Source organism: Crinia signifera, chromosome 9 (genome assembly GCF_055691185.1).
Source record: "Crinia signifera chromosome 9, ASM5569118v1, whole genome shotgun sequence".
Taxonomy (NCBI): Eukaryota; Metazoa; Chordata; class Amphibia; order Anura; family Myobatrachidae; genus Crinia; species Crinia signifera.
In genome coordinates this window covers 3,004,415-3,030,746 of record NC_139225.1, presented here as the reverse complement: position 1 = coordinate 3,030,746, position 26,332 = coordinate 3,004,415, and the positions used below count along the sequence as shown (strand labels likewise).

The 26,332-nt window shown below is 45.2% G+C and overlaps 1 protein-coding gene across 5 annotated transcripts in view; it reads left to right on the top strand.

The window, feature by feature from the left end:
• Positions 1-26,332, top strand: part of RAPGEF1 (Rap guanine nucleotide exchange factor 1) — a 108,650-nt gene that overhangs the window by 66,980 nt on the left and 15,338 nt on the right. The window contains exons 10-17 of one of the 5 annotated variants that reach the window (XM_083160912.1): positions 1,637-1,839; positions 3,123-3,278; positions 10,750-10,842; positions 16,880-16,965; positions 19,174-19,297; positions 19,586-19,661; positions 21,626-21,714; positions 24,269-24,357. In XM_083160912.1, coding sequence (XP_083017038.1) covers positions 1,637-1,839; positions 3,123-3,278; positions 10,750-10,842; positions 16,880-16,965; positions 19,174-19,297; positions 19,586-19,661; positions 21,626-21,714; positions 24,269-24,357 — 916 coding nt within the window. Of the gene's footprint in view, positions 1-1,636; positions 1,840-3,122; positions 3,279-8,939; positions 9,201-10,749; positions 10,843-16,879; positions 16,966-19,173; positions 19,298-19,585; positions 19,662-21,625; positions 21,715-24,268; positions 24,358-26,332 lie in introns of all 5 variants that reach the window. The other 4 variants (XM_083160911.1, XM_083160914.1, XM_083160913.1 and 1 more) reach the window with 4 other exon arrangements.

Here is a 26,332-nt window from a genome sequence, read left to right as displayed (position 1 = left end):
GTACCCCTATATCTTAACTTTACTGCTACCATCTCGATACTCAGATATTTGAAGCCAAGACCACACTGTCACCCACAGGAAACACTGTAGCAACATTATTTGTTAAAACTATTTCTTAAAATATAACGTAATTTTGATATTTAACTCTAAACATACATTGCTATTTGAGGTGCCCACTGTCTATTAGGATTTGATACTAGTATATTATTATACAGCCACTGATATTGGGAAGATTTTTTCCAAGGTATAATCCATAGACATTTGTATTACGAAATAATATTTCACCACTTTCTCAAATATTTTTCCATTAGTGTTATCTGTTTGTCCTTGTCTTCTGTCTTTGTTACACCCTATTTTAGGGTCATGTTTTAACCAATAAAGTTTGTATTAACAGTCATTTACTTTTAAAAGAAGGCTGTGCCCCACCCGGGAGACTTTTTTGATATCCTCTCTTGGATATCTAATCTCTTTGTTTACGTGTACTGGTTCCGCTCAGATCCTGTGGTACCTCTATGACTGGATGCTGAGGTGTACTGGTTCCGCTCAGATCCTGCGGTACCTCTATGACTGGACGCTGAGGTGTGCTGGTTCCGTGCAGATCCTGCGGTACCTCTATGACTGGACGCAGAGGTGTGCTGGTTTCGCTCAGATGATGCGGTACCTCTATGACTGGACGCTGAGGTGTGCTGGTTCCGCTCAGATCCTGTGGTACCTCTGACTGGACGCTGAGGTGTGCTGGTTCCACTCAGATCCTGTGGTACCTCTGACTGGACGCTGAGGTGTGCTGGTTCCACTCAGATCCTGTGGTACCTCTATGACTGGATGCTGAGGTGTGCTGGTTTCGCTCAGATGATGCGGTACCTCTATGACTGGACGCTGAGGTGTGCTGGTTCCGCTCAGATCCTGCGGTACCTCTATGACTGGATGCTGAGGTGTGCTGATTCCGCTCAGATCCTGCGGTACCTCTATGACTGGACGCTGAGGTGTGCTGGTTCCGCGCAGATCCTGCGGTACCTCTATGACTGGATGCTGAGGTGTGCTGGTTTCGCTCAGATGATGCAGTACCTCTGACTGGACGCTGAGGTGTGCTGGTTCCGCTCAGATCCTGCGGTACCTCTATGACTGGACGCTGAGGTGTGCTGGTTCCGCTCAGATCCTGCGGTACCTCTATGACTGGACGCTGAGGTTTGCTGGTTCCGCTCAGATCCTGTGGTACCTCTATGACTGGACGCTGAGGTGTGCCGGTTCCGCTCAGATCCTGCAGTACCTCTATGACTGGACGCTGAGGTGTGCTGGTTCTGCTCAGATCCTGTGGTACCTCTATGACTGGACGCTGAGGTGTGCTGGTTCCGCTCAGATCCTGCGGTACCTCTATGACACTGAGGTGTGCTGGTTCCGCTCAGATCCTGCTGTACCTCTATGACTGGACGCTGAGGTGTGCTGGTTCCGCTCAGATCCTGCGGTACCTCTATGACTGGACGCTGAGGTGTGCTGGTTCCGCTCAGATTCTGCGGTACCTCTATGACTGGACGCTGAGGTGTGCTGGTTCCGCTCAGATCCTGCGGTACCTCTATGACTGGACGCTGAGGTGTGCTGGTTCCGCTCATTGACCTTTTCCTTGTGCTTTGTGTTTCAGTGATGACCTACATGCGTTTCGTAGAGGATTACTCTGAGCCCCAGCCGTCCGTCTTCTATCAGACGCCGCAGAATGAGCACATCTACCAGCAGAAGAACAAACATCTGCGGGAAGTCTATGGCTTTAATGATTCATTCAGTGGCCCAGACACTGGCATTGAGCGGGTGCCACCCCCTGCACTTCCCCCTAAACAGAGGCAGCTGGTAAGTACCAGTCTGGGGATCCATGTTAGACCGTTACTATTGTGCGCAGGGTGCGGTTCTAAGCAATGTGTGTGCCCTCTCTCTATGGGGTGCTAATTGTTAGATGTGTAAATGTACTCGCACAGACTGCTAATGGCATTAGTGACAGAACGTACACTACCAACCAGAATCCGCACTGGTCTAATGGAAACTGAATACTCCTATAGTACCCGTATCACCCAGACACGTCAGTTCCTACTGTCGGCTGGATTACAGGGCCTTCCTGTGCAGCCCCAGTGCTCATATATTTCCCCCATTATCATGTGATCTAGCCATGGAAAGAAAGACTTCCAGCGTCGTTTATTAAGTTTCCACCTTATTGTGCAATCGTCTCCACAAATAGGATATTACTCACAGATTTCACAATAGATTCTGTCCCACTGTATCTATTCATAAGCAGTGTAGTTATATCACAGTAGTGTATTCTAATACCAGTTTTAGAGTGCAGCACAATGGCCGACACAAGCTCGCCTTGGAGGTTAGGCCAGAGTAGGCGAGGACCGATTTGATAGATTCTGGTTTCTTCCTGTAAAAGGGGCAAGCTGTCCACAGGCATCAGTTATGTAGTACAACAACAACCCGTATTAAGGCAGAAAGGTGATCAGTACTGATATGCACACAAATACGAGGTGCATGTGCCAGACTATGCCCAAACGGAACCTTTAACCCATACACCGATCCCAATGGGATGTTACATATGTTTGTTCTTTGATTTGAACAGGACTATCATTTTTATTTTTGGGACAGCAAAAATTAAGCCACTGAGTGTGCCTAATATACAAATGCGTGCGTCCAAATTCAAAGTAAAAGGGCGGCCTCACTTAACTGCGCCCCCCAGCATTTTATCTGATCAGGAATGGAGGAGGAGAATAATAAGGAATACATTCTAGCTGGACATCGGGGACGTGGAAGTGAACCTGTTGTCTGTACACTGTGCTGGCAGCCATTTTGTGGTGGAACCTGCCTTCATGAGAGCGGCGGAGAACTAGCAATGTTGCCGAGGGTGGTGGCGAATTGACAGGTTGAACAGATATTAATTATAATCTGCTATGGAAGAAATATTGAATTGCACCATAAAATGGCTGCCACCGGTGTCAACTCCCGCTGCTTAATGCATGTAAACAAGCAAATGACTAATTTTACTATTGTTGGGAAGCCAGTATGTGTGTTTATAAATGAGATCTATCTTCCTGGATCTATCTATCTTTCCTTCTACCTCCCTCTGTATGTAATTCTTCCTGCAGGCCTCCTTTGCTGCCTCTTCCTTCTCCTCTGTCTCGTACTGTGCACAGCCAACCAAAGGGGTCTTCGCACCTGAGGACAGCGGCCTCCCTCAGGGCATCAGTCTCTCAGTCTCTAACTGCTTTCTGAGCCGCCATGGCTCTTTTCCTGTGCCTTCGGTGAGTGTCCGCTCAACTGTATTCCTCTTCTGTGCAGTGCAAAATGTACTATAGTATGTGCGTGTTCCTGCCTCAGGTGTGCAGTATAGTATGTGCGTGTTCCTGCCTCAGGTGTGCAGTATAGTATGTGTGTGTTCCTGCCTCAGGTGTGCAGTATAGTATGTGCGTGTTCCTGCCTCAGGTGTGCAGTATAGTATGTGCGTGTTCCTGCCTCAGGTGTGCACTATAGTATGTGTGTGTTACTGCTTCAGAAGTGCAGTATAGTGTGTGTGTTACTGATTCAGAAGTGCAGTATACTGTGTGTGTTACTGCTTCAGAAGTGCAGTATAGTATGTGTGTAACTGCTTCAGAAGTGCAGTATAGTATGTGTGTTACTGCTTCAGAAGTGCAGTATAGTATGTGTGTGTTACTGCTTCAGAAGTGCAGTATAGTATGTGTGTTACTGCTTCAGAAGAGCAGTATAGTATGTGTGTTACTGCTTCAGAAGTGCAGTATAGTATGTGTGACTGCTTCAGAAGTGCAGTATAGTATGTGTGTTACTGCTTCAGAAGTTCAGTATAGTATGTGTGTGTTGCTGCTTCAGAAGAGCAGTATAGTATGTGTGTGTTGCTGCTTCAGAAGTGCAGTATAGTATGTGTGTTACTGCTTCAGAAGTGCAGTATAGTATGTGTGTGTTACTGCTTCAGAAGTGCAGTATAGTATGTGTGTGTGACTGCTTCAGAAGTGCAGTATAGTATGTGTGTGTGACTGCTTCAGAAGTGCAGTATAGTATGTGTGTGTGACTGCTTCAGAAGAGCAGTATAGTATGTGTGTGTTACTGCTTCAGAAGTGCAGTATAGTATGTGTGTGTTACTGCTTCAGAAGTGCAGTATAGTATGTGTGTGTTACTGCTTCAGAAGTGCAGTATAGTATGTGTGTGTTACTGCTTCAGAAGTGCAGTATAGTATGTGTGTGTTACTGCTTCAGAAGTGCAGTATAGTATGTGTGTGTTACTGCTTCAGAAGTGCAGTATAGTATGTGTGTGTTCCTGCTTCAGAAGTGCAGTATAGTATGTGTGTGTTCCTGCTTCAGAAGTGCAGTATAGTATGTGTGTGTTCCTGCTTCAGAAGTGCAGTATAGTATGTGTGTGTTCCTGCTTCAGAAGTGCAGTATAGTATGTGTGTGTTACTGCTTCAGAAGTGCAGTATAGTATGTGTGTGTTCCTGCTTCAGAAGTGCAGTATAGTATGTGTGTGTTCCTGCTTCAGAAGTGCAGTATAGTATGTGTGTGTTCCTGCTTCAGAAGTGCAGTATAGTATGTGTGTGTTCCTGCTTCAGAAGTGCAGTATAGTATGTGTGTGTTCCTGCTTCAGAAGTGCAGTATAGTATGTGTGTGTTACTGCTTCAGAAGTGCAGTATAGTATGTGTGTGTTACTGCTTCAGAAGTGCAGTATAGTACAGGGTTGCCTACCCTCCCGGAATGTCCAGGAGGCCCCGAAAATCGGGTCACCCTCCCGGCCCCCCGGAAAGGTGGGCAACCCTCCCGGATTCTGGGATCACATGGTGAATGGGATCACATGCGATACATTGTATGCAAAAGGAATGCCTACGATGTATCGCATGTGATCCAGCCCCCTGGGAGCTACCGGGACAGATGCCCGGGGTATCGCTTGTGATACCGCACACTAGTGTATGGGGGCTATAGAGAAGAGATGTGCGTGTGTGTGTGCGCGTGCGTGTGTGTGTGTGTGTGTGTGCGTGCGCGTCCCTAGATCTCTCTTACAGCAGTCAGCTGTTATTATTTATTTACAGTTCCTTCTATAGCGCAGCAGATTCCGTTGCACTTTATAATTAGAGAGTGATTGACGAGTGAAGTGGGGGGATGAGGGCATTGTCCCACCCACTAGCGTCAGTTATACGAATATTACATGTCCTAAGCTTATTGAACCTGACAGTGCTTCATGCTCAGTGATGTGTTGCAGGGCATGGAATCCTAATGTGAATTTGTATTGTTAATATATAGTAGGGTAGATTGTTCCCAATGTCCAGCTGACACTGCAGTAATATACCGTGTTTCCCCGATAATAAGACACTGTCTTATTTTTTTTCCCCAACAAAAAACATCATAGGCCTTATTTTCGGGGTAGGGCTTATTTTAAAGTATCATGCCCCCAGTCTTTCTTACACAGCCCCCATTCCTTCTTTATTTATTTATTTATTAACAGTTTCTTATATAGCGCACACAGATTCCGCAGCGCTTTACAGAGCATAGTTATAATCAAAAACACATAACAAATTACATTACAAGACAGTTTAGGACAAGTACATGGTTAATATGGATAGTTGCATCAGGGGACAGGACACTGAAGCAATCATCAGGGTGGCAGTAGTTATATATTCTAAGAAAGGCACATGAGGAGAGAGGGCCCTGCTCGTGAGAGCTTACATTCTAAAGGGGAGGGTTAGACAGACAGGGGTGACACAGAAGGGGAAGAAGTGGGCATAAACAGTAGGTTAGGATGAGAGATGGTCAGGTTTTATGCAGGAGGGTGGGAAGATGACAGCTTAGTCTTTGATATTTTAAGTCTAAAGAAGCGCTGAGTCATCCAAGAGTAGACAGCAGAGAGACAGTTGGAGATATGAGTGAGGATAGAGGGAGAGAGATCAGGAGAGGAGAGGTAGATTTCAGTGTTATCAGCATAGATGTGATAGCGGAAGTCGAGTGAGCACATAAGCTCACCCAGAGAGGATATATAGAGAAAGAGGACACCTACTATCAATGGAAGAGCAGGAGAGGTGAGGTCATTAGAGATACAGCTGGTCATTTTCAAAACGGACAGTGCAAGTACAAGCTTTAACAGTGATAGTAAAAGTTGTTTGCAGATGTAAAATGCTGATGTTATGGTTGAATTGCCAGATTAAGCAGCCAGGAGTAGTATGTTGTGTGAATGAATTTAACACACTCAAAGCAGACTTTGGTTTTCTCCGTTGTTGTTTTGTCCTTCAGGTTCACTTCGGTTTAACGCTGGTATAACGCTGTAGTTATGAATCAGTTTTCCCACTTTAATAACGGCCCACTTCAATCTAGGCCCACAGCCTATCCGGCCACAGCCGTATGCAATGACTACTTAAGTACTCTAACAATGCATGAGTTCCCAATTCCCAATAATTGGAATCCACTCGCTCAGTCCCCACCCCCTACAACACATAGCAATAAAAGTGGCTTAGAAAAACAAACTAGCATTCCAGGATACTATATATCATCTAGAATAAAAATAAATTCCCCCCTACACACAGGCTAGGTACTGTTGTAAAGTACACAGAGGAGATGTTCAGTGTGTTACCTAGATATACAAATCAATCCCACACAATAGATGTAATGCTCTGCAGTACAGAGGAGATGTTCAGTGTGTTACCTAGATATACAAATCAATCCCACACAATAGATGTAATGCTCTGCAGTACAGAGGAGATGTTCAGTGTGTTACCTAGATATACAAATCAATCCCACACAATAGATGTAATGCTCTGCAGTACAGAGGAGATGTTCAGTGTGTTACCTAGATATACAAATCAATCCCACACAATAGATGTAATGCTCTGCAGTACAGAGGAGATGTTCAGTGTGTTACCTAGATATACAAATCAATCCCACACAATAGATGTAATGCTCTGCAGTACAGAGGAGATGTTCAGTGTGTTACCTAGATATACAAATCAATCCCACACAATAGATGTAATGCTCTGCAGTACAGAGGAGATGTTCAGTGTGTTACCTAGATATACAAATCAATCCCACACAATAGATGTAATGCTCTGCAGTACAGAGGAGATGTTCAGTGTGTTACCTAGAAGTACAAATCAATCCCACACAATAGATGTAATGCTCTGCAGTACAGAGGAGATGTTCAGTGTGTTACCTAGATATACAAATCAATCCCACACAATAGATGTAATGCTCTGCAGTACAGAGGAGATGTTCAGTGTGTTACCTAGATATACAAATCAATCCCACACAATAGATGTAATGCTCTGCAGTACAGATGAGATGTTCAGTGTGTTACCTGTTGGAGACAAGAGATGATGAGTCGGATGAATCTGGTATAACGCTGTAGTTATGAATCAGTTTTCCCACTTTAATAACGGCCCACTTCAATCTAGGCCCACAGCCTATCCGGCCACAGCCGTATGCAATGACTACTTAAGTTCTTTTAAAGTAACATGCCCCCGAGTCCTGCTCCTCACCAACAATACTGCACTTTTCAGTTCTTCTTCTTGTTTTCCGCCTGCGCCACTGCTACCTCCGTGTACAGCAGCCGCGTGATGTGCACAGTGACGTCACGTGCTGGGCGCAGTGCATCCCTGGGACCGGGAGCTACAACAGCTTCTACGGTACAGTAGAAGCCTGTACAAGCAAGGCGGAGGTGAAGGGGGTTAGCGGGGGTGGAGATGGGGTTACAGAAGTTAGTGCACCCACTCGGCTTAGGGAAATTTTCATAGGGCTTATTTTTGGGGGATGTCTTATTTTGGACCAGTGTCCAAAATCCGGGGTAGGGCTTATTTTCGGGGAGGTCTTATTATCGGGGAAACACGGTATAATCTACTTACTGTTACATAGCCGCATCTACTGTGTGTGATGAGATGCTTACAGCAGTGTTACGTGTACAATTGTGCCCTGTCAGTCACTTTATAAAAGCGCATGAGATCCTAACTTCTATGAAGTTCTCAAGCTGCCCCCCCCCCCCCCCTCCTCTGTCACTTTGCAGCCGGAGGGGGCTTCACATCGGAGTGCTTCGAGCGTCTGCGCCCAGACACTCACCTGTTGGTAACCAGACTCGGCAGAGAACCGTAAAAATAGCTTCTACGCTGCTGACGGCCGGGGTGTTTGTTGTGGTCCTACTGCCCTCTAGTAGGGAAGGAGACTGAAGGGAACACAGACCATATGGAAAGGAGATTAATAGAAGGAAGGGAGGAGGGGGCACTGGTGCATTCCAGCTTCCCCACTGTGAGAGCACATAGCTGGGATTCCACAGGCAGAATGTGGCATGCCGGAATCTGAGGAAGGAAGGAGAGGAGCAGAGGAAAGGAGGGGGGGATATGTGAGAGGAAGGAAGAGAAGGGTGTGTTGGGCTGTGTAATAGACAGAGGCCCTTCCCAGCCAGCGGGCACCTTAATGTTCTGGCAGCCTTAGGTATCTGATGGCGGCTGATTCTCGCACAGTAGTTTTCCTGTAGTCTGTGACTTTTTGTACATGTAGATGACTAATGCATTGCCTTGTACACGCCACCCCGTCCCTCTTGCTAAATGCTGCACAAATTGCATGTAGATGTATACAAGCCAGTAAATGAAAGGAACCCTTATGTAATGTGTTCTTCCTCCATCTCCGTAATGCCTTACAGTAATGTTAGCTCTGCGAGGGATAATACAAATGCCGTTTTGTGTAGAACCGCTGACATGTAACAGATGCGGGTGGGGTTCTAGCTCTGCTGCATCGCTCTGTGTCTACATCCAGGTCTGGCAATGATGAGCCAAGGGGGCAGGTTTTCTGTGAGTGCTTCTATGAATTTCCTTCTGTGTCAGCTACTAAATTGCTTGTTCACTAATCTGCTGTTCTCTTTACCCTCTCTCTGTCTCTTTCTCCCCTGACCCCCCCCCCCCCCCCCATTCACCATCTCTCTCCCAGTACAAATCTGTTTTCCGCTCCTACTCCCAGGATTTTGCCCCTCACAGCCAGGCTCCTGCCCTTCCCATTATGAGTCCTTCCATGTTTTACTCTTCCCGCTTCTCCCCGATGCTCCCTGAATCTGTGCCCCCTACTCCTGCCATGCCTCCAGCTACTCTGTGTCCTCCTCTACCCTCCTCTCAGGGTGGCAGCTCCTGCGGGACCCCTCCTGCCTGCCTTCCTTTCGAGCCTCCTTTCTCCGGCTCTTTCCAGACATCAGTGGTGAGAACAGGGGAGGGGTCATGGCTGGACGGGTTCATGGGGGTGTTTGTGAATGGCAAACCAGCTTCTGTCCGTGTCCCATTCTCACTGTGCTGCTGCAGCTTTCATCGCCTCCCCATGCCGTTTGTCCATACGCCTGTCATGTCCATTGTACTCGTGCAGTAACCATCGCAGAAGAAGCCGCTCATAAGTGTCTGTAGTCTAGGTCGGTTCTGTGGTGTCTCTCTACAACACATGCCCGCTGACCCAGGGGTTTAAGTGTGGCGGCTGATGGTCTTGGGTGTGGCATCCAGATCACATTGGCACAACCTGTACACTTTAACTTTGTTTGCTTTTTAGTCCTGTTTTTTATTTCTTCAGGAAAAGTTGTTTATTTTTGTATATAACGCATAGAACACCGGTACATGGCTTTGTGTTCTAGATCATCCTAAAAAACAACTGCGTGACTGATCATACGAAAGCCGGAAAGAGAAGTCCGTGTGCTTGGTAATAGATGTCACGGGACACGTAAATGACACTAGATAGAATCCTTGTTCGTCGCAGATCCTGATGAGTCACAGCTGTACAATTCACACTTTAATTTGTTTCATTCTTACATATACCTGTAGGGCGGTATTCAGTGTCACCGGTAATGGGGTTTGTGTGGCGAGGATGGCTTGTTGCGGAAAACCTCCGCTCTGCAACGTTTTTAGCAAATGCAGCGAGCCCGCTGTGTTTTGTGGTGAGCCCCGTCCCTTTGACGGCTGCACTCGCCGTTTCCACTTCGTTGAAAAGAACCAGCGTGGTTGAAATGTCTAGTCAAGGGGACGCCGTTTAATACTCTGATGGCGCCATCGCAGGCTTGCCGGCACCATTGAATATACCTTATAATATCTAATCTGAACCTGTTTTCCCATGAAATGATGGTATGATGGCAAAACTGCCTGAAATGATGGTATGATGGTAAAACTGCCTGAAATGATGGTATGATGGTATAGCAGCCCAGGTAAAACCACTTCATCTTGATGAGTTTTCAGTTAGGTAAAATAGCATGTTGGTTAATGTGCAGACCGGTGGATGATAGGCGCACAGGGTGTTACTGGTATCACAGCCTTGTTCCCGGACACACACATCTCGTCGCCGATGATTTCCGGTTGGTCTGTTACATTTATTTATCATGCAAGCTTCAAATCTTGAAATCATTGATTCCTGTTGCTGCCCGTTGGTAAAATACTGTTCTCACGACCAGGTGAGGATGCACCATGGTATCTGGTTTACTGTCCTCCTGACAAAAAGGAATGGAGAGCATATTTTCCCCCCTGGGTTTGTGCCGTCTCTGGTTATACATGAATTGGGTCCGATGTTCTCAGGTTTGTGAGTAGAAAAGTATAAGACATATAATGGTGTAAGCTATTTGGCTGGTGTTCTCTTCCACCGCCACCGCGACCAAGATTGTCTTAGGTACTTTTCTGCAGGAACTTACTGTTAGTTTGAAGGCCCCATGAGCATCAAGACCATATAGTAGATACACTGCCAACCGTTCCCTCCACCCTGTCTCTTCCCACCGTAGAATGAAAATGCCAGTGAGGAGGCGGGAGATGGGGAATACGTCAACCTGTATTCCTCTGGGCAAAGCAACGGAGACCCCATTCCCTGTGATGTTGTAAGTAAAGACACAGCTGAAGTAAAAAGGGGCACGATGGGAACCTGAAAACCAAACCCAGCCCACTGCATGCTCAACCTTATGCGACGCACGTATCTGACCTCCCTGCTGTGCCAAACCACTGCACCGCATGACCCGCGAGGAAATGACTCTCACCCGCTGCCCTCTGCCTAACACTAACCTCTTGGCCCCGCCTGATTACACGTCTACAAGACACCCATGCACTCACCGAAATTAACACGTGCGCATGACTTTGCCAATAACTTCTCATATACAACAAAAATCATTATTTCATCCATTCCATTATGTTATCATTAAGATTCATTTTTCTTTTTGTTACTTGTATTTTTCACATGCGTGTGTGTATATAGATAGATACATATATAGATGTGGGCGTGCATATAGATATATACGTCTGTATGTACTATTCTTATTTTCAAGGTAAGCAAATTAAGAGCTTCCCTCATTGATGTCCCAAAAAAATATAGTTATATAATATTTTGGGTCTAATTAACCCAAATGTTGGAGGTTATATGACATTATGTCCTTTTGTTTGAAATCTCTGGATGCTGGGTGACCTACCAACAGGTGGGATTCCGACAGTCAGTAGACCGACATTGGAATCCCAAAGGTTAAAAGCCCAACAGTCGGGATCCCGACTTATAGGTCTGTTCTCCCTCGTGGGCGAGCCCGCAGCGTGGCGAGTAAGGGGTCCTTTGTGCTCGCCCCCCTGTCTGAGTACCGTCAGTTGGGATAACGACGCCTGATCCCATCCTGTCGGACCCCATACCACACCCAATATCTCCATATGAGCTTTTATAGAAGCAGTTGAGGCAATTTTGAGGAATACAAATATAGAGGATTATACACATCTGAATTCACCTACATTTGTTAGTGCAGTGGATCCCAACCCTGGTTCTCAAGTTCCCCCAACAATTCCCATTTTCCAGGTCTCCACACCGAATCACAAGGGAAATAATTAGCTCCACCTGTGGATCTTTTAAATGTTCTCTGAATAATGAGTGCACCTGTGCAGCTGCCGGTTGACTTGGAAAATGTGCACCGTTGAGGGTACTTGAGGACCAGGGTTAGGAACCACTGGTCTCGTGTATCTTACTTATCAGAGCTTTAATGTACTTGGCCTTGTTCTGCATTTGCATTTTTCCATGGAATGATGGACAACAGAATAGCACCAACAAAGGCTGACGCGCCATCATTAGGCTAAAAGCCTCTGTAACCTGCAGGAGGTAGAATCCCGCAAGTCACTTGGAAACAGGTGCTAGGCATTGGGTTGTGCACCCAGAGGCCGTGCTTCATACAAGCCTCCCCGTGTTACACGTGTCCATGGAAGAAAACACACAATGGCCTAACCGAGGGGTTAATCAGACCTGATCGCTGTGTAATTGGACATACACTGGACAGGAGCCTCTTCAATGACTTTCCATTGACTCATTTTCCATTGTGTTCCTATTGAGTGTTCTGTATCTCAGTACATAAAGTTATGTTCCATTGCAGCAACTGAACAGGTGGCACGGACCAAGTAATAAGGTTCCTGCATTCTGTATGACTGTCACACACTCGTGGTCTCAAACCTACATAAATGACCCCATTCCCACATAGTCAGACCACTCCTCACCCTAATCCCTCACCTTATAATTATATGCCCATATAGATGCTTTGCGGGTGTCCGGACTTTACCACGTTCTATAAAAGCCAGGTATTTCTGCAGTTATGAGACATTACTTCTCCCTAAGACATCTCTACTCCCTGACTGGCTGCCCATAACATGGTGAATCCTCTTCAAGATCAACTTACTGAGTTTCCCAGCCCTACATGACCAAGGCCCCAGGCACTTGAAGCAGCTTCTGATTCCTTACCGTCCCACCCGATTACTGCGATTTCTAGATGAAGGACTTTTAGCAGTGCCTAGAATCTCCCAGAATTCATCTGGGGGTCGAGCTTTTAGCCATGCGGCTCTGACTGTATAGACCGCACACCCCACACAGTTTGAGAGACCCCACTCTAGATTACTTCAAAAACAAACTCAAGACTTTCCTGTTTACTCAAGCATTTCTGTAATTCCTTTAAGTATAGTTTATGAAAAGCTTTTCTGTACGTCATTATTCCTGTACTGTATTACATTCATTCTATCTGTTCGGTCCTATTTGAGAAAGAGCGTTATATAAATAAAATTATCATTATTAAAGGAGTAGACTAGTGGTCATAATAAAAAAATATTTGGGGTACTTAAACTATGTAAAGGTGATATTATGCATTTAAAAAATTACCTTTTTTTACTGCAAAATATAAATGCTCTACTTAATTTGGGGGTAGATTAAAAATGGGTGTAAATATACATATGACATTTTCAACAAAACATGTTGCTCCCACCTGCAAGCCTAAAACACTACTAAAGTACAGATTGGGTATCCCTTACCCAGATATCCCTGGTCCCAAGGATGCATTGCACCAGTCCAGTGACGTCACCGGTGGTGTGGTATATGGTCCCGGCAGTCATTAGCCCGACGTCGGGATCCCAACTGGCCAGACTCAGACAGCGGGGCGATTGCAACAAAGCCCCTTGCGGGCATGTGGCTCGCTATGCTCGCCACCTATTCATTCTCCCTCGTGGGGGTCATGGACCCCCATGAGGGAGAATAGCCGGTGGCCGTCGGGGTTTTGACTGTCGGGATCCCGACGTCGGGCTAATGACTGTCTGGAAACTGTCCGTCACCGGCGCCCCTGCAGTATGAATCCTTGGGACCAGGGATGCCGCTGAAGAGGAATCCAATGGCCGCCAGTGGAACATTGGAGGACTGCCAGGGGACCAGGTGAGTATGTTAATAGAACAAACAAAAAAAACGAAATCCGGAATAATCCCTTATCCAAAATGATTGTGGTCCCGAGCATTTTGCGGTTCCATACCTTGTACACCAATTTGGAGCATTTTGTATTTTTTCAGCCAATAAATGACAAGTGATATATGACCAATTAAAAATAATTGTGTTTCTGAACTAAATCTCAACATTTTTGCCTTTTTTTTTTTAAATTTGGGCTTTTCCTCAAACTTTTCATTTTACGTTCTAGTTGAAGTCATTTCTAACTAAAATAGAAGGCCATTATGTTTGCATAGAAAACCGCTCTGTACAAATATGCTCTCTGCTTAATGGGTTTAAATCCTGAGCAGACAGCCAATCTCATTGACCCATACCTGGTGAGGGCGGACCAGGATAAATAGGCCCCTTGTGATACTGCGCTACTGCTATAGTACTGTGTGATTGTGTGTGCACAGCTGTGACATTCCTGCTTAGATACACATGTGGGCTCTATTAAGCAGAGTTTCACCAATCTATCGTTCACGCAACATGGTGTACTGAAGTTTGGGTATTAGTTACAAACCATTATTGTGCGGCTTCAGAAATAGAAAAGCCATTTTTTGTTTCTCCATAAAAGTAACCAAATTGGTTCCAATGTGTCTTCTCTGGTTCCCAGTATCTAAACTCTGATGCTCTATATAGAGATGAAATCATTAACCTTCTGGAGACACCAAAAGTTTATTGCATCACTAAAGTGATTATTAGAAATAAATAGAATTGTCGCTTTGTGTTCCCTTGCCCCAAAATGCTGGGCATGGTCTTGAATTATCCAATTAAACAAGTTGGTTACATTGTTTCCCGGCTTGACAACCAACAGGTGGACATTTGAAAGTCTTATTTATTTTGTAAACTTCTTATCGAATATTGCACACAAAAAAAAACCTAGGAAGACAAACTTGTAATTACTGCACTGCTAGAAAAACCGTAAACCACACTGTGCTCAGAAATTCAGCCACAAAATGTAATTGTGTTTATTTTTATAACGAGCAGACAGAAACTACTTATATCTCAATACTAAACTAAAAAGTTCTTGTAAAAAAAGAAAAATTACATTTTTTAAACGGTCGTCTTTAGTAGTTGTTGTTTCTTTTGTAGAACTATTTTTTTTCCTGATAGATACTGTCTGTTTGGTTGACGACATGCTTCCATTGTGTTCCGTTTGAATCGCTAGTAAATCCACACCACAATTTGAGGCTGATAATTCTGTGGTCAGCTGGCACAAGTGGATCACGTGGCCTAATGTGTTCATTTTAGCCGCAGTCAAGAGTCTCATAGTTTCCTTCATTTCAGATCTGATCGATCCTAATTAAATAAAATTGGCAAAATTTTTCAGCCGCTGAAGATGAAAGGGCCTATTTCAGAGGTGGCCGGCCGCCAATTATCCAAATGTCAGCTTGATCAGCGCAAACCCTGCGATGTGCAATCTGCATATCTCCGCAGTGTGCGTTTGCCCTGATGGATCCAAACATTCCACCATCAGGCGCAATGCTGACTCCTTGCAAACATTTGCTCATTAACCCCCGATATTGGTGAGTGTTATCACACCAGTAAATATGCTCTCATTGTGTTAGGAGTACTGGTGAACTCACACACAGTAGATGACTTATCAGATCTTTTGTCAGCTATCCTATGAGCTCAACCACTTTTAGCATTTACTACAATTTGGTATCTGGATGGCTGACATACAATGGGGGTTATTCAATACGGAATTCCGGCTGTCAGAACGTCCTGACAGTCGAAATCGTGACAATCTTATGCCAGTTTTTTAAAAAGTTGAATCTGCACAGGCTTTAATGCGGTCGAAAACGGACGCATTGAATAGATGTGCACCGATAATTCTGACTGTCGGAAATATCAGCTCAAATGTGATAAAAACTTGCCGGCAAATGCGATAGATATCCCCCCCCCCCATACCATACCTCTGGTTTAGTGGCAACCAATGGTCAGCGACATCATTACATTTAGACAACGAATTAGCTGATATGGATGCAGCCCACAAAATGGCTGCTTCTTCTGTGTGTGTGTGTGTGTGTGGGCAACATGTGAATTTTGTTACGCCCACTAGAGAATAATGTTTCTAGGCTAGTTTACACAGGTCTTCCAGCCATGTCGTGTGTGAGGTAGGCCTTCATTTTGCCCCAGAAGTTTTCTATAGGTAACTGCTTGTGGAAATATCTGCACCATCCAGTTGTGGCTTTGCATTGCTTCCATACGCTCCGTTTACACCGCTTGTGAATGTTATTGTGCTTTGCTCGTTGTCCAAGTTTCGCATCCTCTTTCACTGTTTGCTAATAATGAGTTTCACTATGACTGATGTTCTCTTCAGAGAGTCTTTCTGTAACCAGTCTGGTCGAAGAGGGATGGGGAACAAATATGTCTAGTCCATCGGTAGGGACCCTTCCACTGGGCACTAATCTTGCACTGTGAAGAGTAGAGTCCGGTCCGGGCTAATAGTCTGTGCCATCCTAAATGTTCAAGCAGGCGTGACTGGGGGAGGAGCCATTTGTGCACCACCTGGTAGGATTGGCTGTGGCATGTCTCCAATCAGGTGCTGCATAACTACAAACCCGCAGTAACCGAAAAATGCATTGGAGCAGCGACCTCAGATCTCCTGTTAAGAGAGAATAGAGTTGGGCTAAAGGGAATCTGTAGAGGTCCTCATCCCGCTAATATACTAGGTAGGAAGAGAAAGGATATATTACATCGTTCAACATGGGAAAACCTCTTTCAAATACTATTATACGGATTAAATACTATTTAGCGGGTTCACAGTGACCATGTGTCTGTGCTTTCCCTTTGTGGACGCACAAGTTGTTATTTATGTTATGCAAATCAAACCTATATTAGACTATTAGCCCTCGTCTAGCTCAGATTAGAACTAGGGCGTTTGAGTTTGGTTCTTATTAGAACATTTGTCCTGTTGGCTCCACATTATAATATACAGGTAGCAGATCTTAGTTCCAAATAGAAGTGGTTTTTATTAGTTAGCTGGGGTTGGCATTGCGGAGTAGTGTGTAGAGAGGGCACTAATGTCTGTAAGCCAGTACTCCGCACACGGCTGCTGTATGAAAGGTGGACAGGACAGGTGTGGGGGGGGGGGGGTAGGAAGGGGGGAACCGTGTTATTATACCTACCTGAACACATGTGTTGTCCTTCTGCAGGAATCGCCTATTCTGGATGATGGACAGCAGAGAGTCTCATCTCAGTCCTGTGGACCTGGGAGCGAGGATCAGGAGACCACAGACAGGTACCTGCTTCCTATAGGTGGTTGTTCCGCTATCGTCCCTGTGCCTCTAGTGATTTGATCTGCTGGCGGGAGGTGCACTGGATTTAGGCTGTTGTAGTTTGCCTCCTTTGCTCGTCTGTAGCCCCCGCAGATGTTGCGTTAAATGACGGCAGTGCTGCTGAAGAGAACCGCAGATCTAGTATAGCGCAATATTTACCACCTCTCATATTTTCCGGTGGTTTTCCACATTATTTTTAACATTTGGTTTCAAATGTTCTTTATAGGGGTTGGGATCATTTGGTCTACAGCATGATGGTCGACGCCATTACATCGACATGTGAAAAGGTCGACATAGGTCTTGGTCATTAGTTCGACAAGGTCTAGGTCTACATTCAAAAGATCCACATGGGGTTTTTCACTGTTTTTTTTACCTGAATGTCAACACAGTTGACATGGACACAGTTTTAAGTGCACCTCATCCGCTCGCATCACTTGCTGCGCTCGCAATGCGTCGGGCACGGTGCCTCGTTACACTCGGCATACTAATTTATTCTCCCACCACGCCTTGGTGGATGGTAGGGCGTGAAATACTGCGTGTCGGCACATGTCGGCTCAAAAAAACAATGAAAAAACCCATGTCGACCATTTGACTGTTGAACTAATGACCTTTCGACCTAATTTCATGCTGTAGCCAAAATGACCGCATCCCCTTTATAGTATCCCTATATCATCTGTGTTCTGTTTCAACGATTCCCTTATGGGTATATAGAAGTGATGGTGTGTATGAGCAATGGTGTAGGTGATGTATATAAGCGGTGGTGCATGACGATGATGTGTGAGTGATGGTATGTATAAGAGATGGTGTATATAAGCGATGGAGTGAATGAGCAATGGTGTAGGTGATGTGTATAACTGGCGTGTGACTGATGGTGTATATAAGCGATGGCGTGTGACTGATGGTCTGTATGGTGTATATAAGCGATGGCGTGTGAGTGTGATCTGTATGGTGTATATAAGCGATGGCGTGTGACTGATGGTGTATATAAGCGATGGCGTGTGACTGATGGTCTATATGGTGTATATAAGCGATGGCGTGTGACTGATGGTCTGTATGGTGTATATAAGCGATGGCGTGTGACTGATGGTCTGTATGGTGTATATAAGCGATGGCGTGTGACTGATGGTCTGTATGGTGTATATAAGCGATGGAGTGTGACTGATGGTCTGTATGGTGTATATAAGCGATGGCGTGTGACTGATGGTCTGTATGGTGTATATAAGCGATGGCGTGTGACTGATGGTCTGTATGGTGTATATAAGCGATGGCGTGTGACTGATGGTCTGTATGGTGTATATAAGCGATGGAGTGTGACTGATGGTCTGTATGGTGTATATAAGCGATGGAGTGTGACTGATGGTCTGTATGGTGTATATAAGCGATGGCGTGTGACTGATGGTCTGTATGGTGTATATAAGCGATGGAGTGTGACTGATGGTCTGTATGGTGTATATAAGCGATGGCGTGTGACTGATGGTCTGTATGGTGTATATAAGCGATGGCGTGTGACTTATGGTCTGTATGGTGTATATAAGCGATGGCGTGTGACTGATGGTCTGTATGGTGTCTATAAGCGATTGGCGTGTGACTGATGGTCTGTATGATGTATATAAGCGTTGGCGTGTGACTGATGGTCTGTATGGTGTATATAAGCGATGGCGTGTGACTGATGGTCTGTATGGTGTATATAAGCGATGGCGTGTGAGTGTGATCTGTATGGTGTATATAAGCGATGGCGTGTGACTGATGGTGTATATAAGCGATGGCGTGTGACTGATGGTCTATATGGTGTATATAAGCGATGGCGTGTGACTGATGGTCTGTATGGTGTATATAAGCGATGGCGTGTGACTGATGGTCTGTATGGTGTATATAAGCGATGGCGTGTGACGGTCTGTATGGTGTATATAAGCGATGGCGTGTGACGGTCTGTATGGTGTATATAAGCGATGGCGTGTGACGGTCTGTATGGTGTATATAAGCGATGGCGTGTGACGGTCTGTATGGTGTATATAAGCGATGGCGTGTGACTGATGGTCTGTATGGTGTATATAAGCGATGGCGTGTGACTGATGGTCTGTATGGTGTATATAACCGATGGCGTGTGACTGATGGTTACTAGTTACACACCTGAGATCAGTATTTTCATCCTATTTTTTCTACGTTCTAAGGCCGCCAAATTCTCCTGATGGACACGATGATGAGGAGGAAGAAGCTGAAGAAAGTGAGGAGACAGAGGAGCTTTCTCTTGTTGACCACAACGAGATCATGGCCAAGCTGACGCTGAAACAAGAGGTGAATAATGTGATGTGGGGTCTGGGCTGGCCACCTGCACACTGCCCCATAGCACTTGGCTTCCATGTCTAGCAGGGTTCTATCTGTGTGGAGTTTGTACATCTTTTCATGTGATTTCCTCCCACACTCCCATGACCCTGGCGTGTACATACATGTGATAGGGAATATAGACTGTAAGCTCCACTTATCCAGAGACTCATGTAAATGACAAAATATTATATACAGAGCACTGTGTAGTATGTGTGCAGTATACAACGTATGGTTGATATATGCTATATCTTTGTACAGGGTGATGATGGACCAGACGTGAGGGGGGGGTCTGGGGACATCCTGCTTGTCCATGCCACAGAGACGGATCGGAAAGGTACGTTACTGGTCACCTTGTACATTCCCTCTGCAGCCTAGAACCCTTATCTGTTACCCAGCTGTAGCCACACCTGGTGTATTTGTAGACAGACAGACCCCTTTACATATATATATATATATATATATATATATATATATATATATATATATATATATATATATATAAGGGGTGCGCGGTAGGACCCGAAATGTATGCAGGATAGGATTGCGGCACTCGGGACTGACGAACAAAAAGACGACTGGAGCCAAATAATTGGTTGACGTTTCAGCCTTTTTAATCAAGGCTTTTTTGTAAGCTGTTTTGAAAAAAGCCTTGATTAAAAAGGCTGAAACGTCAACCAGTTATTTGGCTCCAGTCGTCTTTTTGTTCGTCAGTCCCGAGTGCCGCAATCCTATCCTGCATATATATATATATATATATAATCTATACCGTGCGGTGCAGGCGGCAGTGTCGTTTTAGTGATTTGTCATTTTCTCCATCTAGTTATCAAACCCTGCAGAGCACATTGTTCTCAGGCCTTTGTCACCGCTCATATATCTGGTTAGGGGAGAGGCTGTCAATGAATTATTTTTGGATGAGGCTCCTCTCGTAGGTTGTATGAACTCACTGTTTGTCAGCTGCGAGTGGCCCAAGATGAAGCAATGTCTTATTTTTATAATTTCCTTTCATTTCAATGGCATGCACCAGAGATCCCCTGCACAGAGACATGGGGGGGGGGGGGGGGGTAAAGGTTAGGGAGAGCTTCTAGGAGGAGAAGATAGTGAGGACAGCCACCAGGGTCTCTGAGTTGTGTAGGGTGGCTGTTAGAGGTGGGTTTTCGGATTGTTAAAGATGTGAAGACTGGGGGAGACAAACCTGATGGACAGAGGGAAATCTTGTCGTGTTGGGGGAGAGTCATTTGTATGAAGCGTTAATGGTCATGAAGAGTTGTTGGAATGTGGTCCGGGAGTATGTGTAGCCAGTGCCGGGACTTGTGAGCCGGAGATGGCAGCACGTGGGAGCTGAGAGAATGGATAAGGTTGTAGTGCTGGCCAATATATCACGGGCGGAGGCATCTGGTCCATGAGAAGGACTGGATGGGGAACAAAGCCGAGGAAAGCCTCTGACACACTACTGCAACTACTTCCCCATGAGCCGCAGGATCGCACGCGATGTACTGCATGTGATCCCATTCCCCGGCTGGCTGGGTCAGAGGTCAGACCTGCAGGCAGGTCCAATCTCCAATTTGAGGCACACAGGACCGCATGTTTGACCTGATTTCTCAGTCGGAATCTGGTAAAAAAAAAACTGTCCAAATCGCACAAGTGTATTCCCAGCTTATAGGCTGTTGTGGTGGAGGTTGTGTTGGCTATACCCAATTTACTGGTCTAACCACACATTTATATAATACATTTCAAAATGTCAAATATGAAGTGCATGTTACAAAGTGCCGGAGAGAAGCACCACGTCCGTATCTTCACTGCCCTTCGCTTAGCACAACATGTAGATCTGTGGGATATCTGTTCTCAGTCAAATGTTTAGTCTTCGTGTCTTTGTGTTACCTTGATATGTGTACAACTGCCATGTCGAGTTGGTAATCTGTTTGTGTGAGCTTCTCTGTGTGTCTGTGTAAGCTTCTGTGTGTGTAAGCTTCTGTGTGTGTGTGTAAGCTTGTGTGTGTGTGTGTGTGTGTGTGTGTGTGTGTGTGTGTAAGCTTGTGTGTGTGTGTAAGCTTGTGTGTGTGTGTGTGTGTAAGCCTGTGTGTGTGTGTGTAAGCTTCTGTGTGTAAGCTTCTGTGTGTGTGTGTGTAAGCCTGTGTGTAAGCCTGTGTGTAAGCTTCTGTGTGTGTGTGTGCAAGCCTGTGTGTGTGTGTGTGTGTGTGTGTGAGAGAGAGAGCTTGTGTGTGTGCGTGCGTGTGTGTGTACTTCTGTAAGCTTATGTTGTACTCTGGATTATACATCCCATTTTCTATTCTGATCTAGATTTGGTTCTGTATTGTGAGGCGTTTCTGACCACCTATCGGACCTTCATCTCACCGGAGGAGCTGATACAAAAGCTACAGTATAGATATCCTTTACTGCGTCTGCAGAACAATGGTGGGGGCTCACATTGTATTGTCACTTCCAAATATAGGGCATACGTCTTATGGTAAGTCTACACAGGGCTGGGACCGCTGGGAGCATGTACAACCTCACATACAGCCAGAATGATGTATCGCACCTTGGAGAGAGATAAAGGCAACCAATCAGCATCTGTCATTACTAGGACTGCTAGATAAGACCACTAGAATCCGATTTGTGCAACGTCTCCTCTTTGAGGCTTGATCCAATCCCCGCAGTGTTGATGATAGTAATGTTATTGTCCTATCAGAGAATAGCCTCCTCCTTTAGTGCGCGTCTTCTTATACCATATATTCCATTCACAGTTCTAAAGCCATGCTTAGTATTCTAAGGCCCCCATACATCATAAAGATATTGTACCCAATCGTACAATCTCAACTGATTGTATGAGAGATTGTGAGTACATTGTGTGTCCGAAAACCACCGACGACTGCCGGGGAGTTGGACACAATCGTGATTGTAAGGCTAATATAAGTGTGTTAAGAGTGTTAGACAATTGGATGATTGAGCCTCATTTGAATTTTTGGGGTCCACAATTTGGGCAACTTTAACCAATATATTTGCATCAAATCATATAAGCATCGCAATGCAGTAACCCAATACAAGGCAACACACCTTGTTGTAATGGGCTGTTCATGTGGATTTGTACTTATGGGGAGAGATGTAATAGGATGAGAGATGCAGAAAGTCAGAAAGTTGATAAGAAATCTCCAGGTTTTTTAAAGCGGCAATCATTTACACTGTAAAACCAGTTTGATTTTGCAGTGTAAATGATTGCTGCTTTAAAAAAACCTGGAGATTTCTATTACATTTCACCCATAATATACCTTCACACAACATACCATGCTGTTTCGGTTTTCCATCGAACTTAGGTCTATGCGTTTACATCATCAGGAATCATTTTCGTGGGGGGGGGTTGGGTGGTAAGACAACTTCCCTGTGCTCTCCGGATTACATAAAATCAGATTCATTGCATTTGTATGGGAGGAATGAAAATACCAAAAACATTCTATTTGATATAAACGTGCAGAACACGCTAGAAGGTCAGATAGAAAACACGCACCAACTTGACTGAAATGGTCTGACTGGCGTCTCTGGTGTGTAGCCATGTGGTAGGTGTGTGGTTATCCTACAGCCTGGAGAAATAAGGCACCTCCCAAATAATGCCTGGGGATCAGAGCTTTGGACGGGGAAAAATACCCGTGTTCTAAGTGAACCAAGATATACCCCTGGTTTATTGAGGCCTTTAATTGGGGGAGGTGAGTAGTAACACACTCTCATTTTGTGAGATTGACCAAGGTATAAGATTGAGGTACTGCAATATCTAGGTGGTCAGTGGTTCACTCTAGGACAATTGGTATAATGCTTTGTCAGCGTTCATTCCTCACTCAGGGCGGGATGTATTAACATACATCGCCGCCCTTCGCACTGCAGCCGCCGCGATGCCAGCATCGGGTTGCGGTGACGGAGACCCCCGCGATACCTGTGATGTGGGCTGTGGGGGTCACCTCCCGGCGGCTGGCAGCGTCCCCCTGCGTCTCCTCCTCCCCCCTGAAGCCGGATGTCCTCCCGGCTGTCACACCAGGGGCAGGAGGAGATTTTGGAGGGGGGGGGGGGGGGACGCGTACGGCGGGAGGCGAAAGAATGCCCATAGGCTTCTATAGGGTATCGCCACCCAGGGGGTGGCGATACCCAGCCTTGCAAAAGCGGGGAGGACGGGGATTGATACATAGGAAAATGCCGTAAAACGGGGGTTTTACGGCATTTTCCCTTTAGTAAATCTCGCCCTCAGAGAACACACACCTTTAGTGCACAGAATTACCCCATCTGTGTCTCCCCTGTCTGTCAGCCCTAACCCTTTACAATGTAAGCCCTCACGAGCAGGGCCCTCTTCTCTCATGTGCTATTCTTTCTCTTACATAATCTATCTTTGATGGCACCAAATCCAGCAGTTTTCTGCCCCCTGATACTTATGTCAGTGCCCCCTGCTGATACAGCTATGGTTCTGTGCCCTGTACTTGTCCTCTACTGTAAGTCACTATTTTGCTTATTCGTATATATGTACTCTTTAATTGGGCGCTGCGGATCCCTTGTTGCACCATATAAAGGATAATAATAATGAATTGCAAAGGTATAAAGGCAAAACCTAACCTATTTTCCAACACTGGAGTACAATTCTCTCCTACACTAAGAACAATGTGATCTCGCACACAATGATGATTTCATACAAAGACTGTAAATCCCTGCTGAGCTATTACCCAGGAGTTTAGTCTTCTGGCCTTATGCTGCCCCCTACTGTTCACTACTATAAAACCTCTGTTACCGCACCACGTTTGTTTAAATACTTGTCACTTTGAAGGAAATGAAAAAAACCTTTTGATCCTTGTATCTGCAAAAGCTGTTTACTGTACATATGACGTCTATGGCGAAATGCAGGTCTGAATGAGCCAAGGAGGGTCTGAATGAGCCAAGGTTACACATTTTCTTTAACCCTTGTAAACATATGAGAGATTCTGTCACTTCCAGGACACATTCAAGCAGCGTGTCAGCAAAAACACCTTCTTTGTGCTGGTGCGAGTGGTGGATGAGTTGTGGTAAGTAAGATGTCGTCTATGTAACTGACTTGGGTCATCATTTAGCTGAGTGTTGTGTTGCCTAATTCATGTTGTGCTCTGTGATCAGACTTGGCAGCGCATTATTTATTGTACCTTTCGCTGCAGTCATTATTTCCCTTCACATCTTTTTATGTACTGCTGTCATTCTACCCATGTTCATTTATCATGTCGCTTGTGACTGTGCACATGGGAACACTTGTGTCCTCTGTGTATTTAGAAGTGGCAAGTGCATTGTATCCTAGGGTGTTACACAATGCAATTAAGTAGTGGATAACATTACCTCCAAGGTGGTGCTGAAATCATTTGTATGGTGAATAAGCCACAGGCGCCATACAAAGACGGCTCTAACATGTGTGACTACCTAGAGAACATGTGTGACTACCTAGAGAACATGTGTGACTACCTAGAGAACATGTGTGACTACCTAGAGAACATGTGTGACTACCTAGATAACATGTGTGACTACCTAGAGAACATGTGTGACTACCTAGATAACGTGTGTGACTACCTAGATAACGTGTGTGACTACCTAGAGAACGTGTGTGACTACCTAGAGAACGTGTGTGACTACCTAGATAACATGTGTGACTACCTAGAGAACGTGTGTGACTACCTAGAGAACGTGTGTGACTACCTAGATAACGTGTGTGACTACCTAGATAACGTGTGTGACTACCTAGAGAACATGTGTGACTACCTAGAGAACATGTGTGACTACCTAGAGAACGTGTGTGACTACCTAGAGAACGTGTGTGACTACCTAGAGAACGTGTGTGACTACCTAGAGAACGTGTGTGACTACCTAGAGAACGTGTGTGACTACCTAGAGAACGTGTGTGACTACCTAGAGAACATGTGTGACTACCTAGAGAACATGTGTGACTACCTAGAGAACATGTGTGACTACCTAGAGAACATGTGTGACTACCTAGAGAACATGTGTGACTACCTAGAGAACATGTGTGACTACCTAGAGAACATGTGTGACTACCTAGAGAACATGTGTGACTACCTAGAGAACATGTGTGACTACCTAGAGAACATGTGTGACTACCTAGAGAACATGTGTGACTACCTAGAGAACATGTGTGACTACCTAGAGAACATGTGTGACTACCTAGAGAACATGTGTGACTACCTAGAGAACATGTGTGACTACCTAGAGAACATGTGTGACTACCTAGAGAACGTGTGTGACTACCTAGATAAAGTGTGCGACTACCTAGATAACGTGTGCGACTACCTAGATAACGTGTGTGACTACCTAGATAACGTGACTACCTAGATAACGTGTGTGACTACCTAGAGAACGTGTGTGACTACCTAGAGAACATGTGTGTCTACCTAGATAACATGTGTGTCTACCTAGATAACATGTGTGACTACCCTAGATAACATGTGTGACTACCTAGAGAACATGTGTGACTACCTAGAGAACATGTGTGACTACCTAGATAACGTGTGCGACTACCTAGAGAACATGTGTGACTACCTAGATAACGTGTGCGACTACCTAGATAACGTGTGTGACTACCTAGATAACGTGACTACCTAGATAATGTGTGTGACTACCTAGAGAACGTGTGTGACTACCTAGAGAACATGTGTGTCTACCTAGATAACATGTGTGACTACCCTAGATAACATGTGTGACTACCTAGATAACATGTGTGACTACCTAGAGAACATGTGTGACTACCTAGAGAACATGTGTGACTACCTAGATAAATTAGCTTAAAAAATTGGTGAGATCCAGTGGTGATTGCAGCACAGTCCAGAATTCAAATAGGGGAGTAACACCAACTGTCACTGAGGTCAGTTTGGAATGACAGTTGGTGTTTCTCCCCTATATGAATTTTAAACTGTGCTGCAGCCCACCCCTGTAGCCGCCACTGGTGAGATCCTACCTTTTATCCAAATTGGTGAAAATGTTCTTCTGCGAATGCGACCTGTA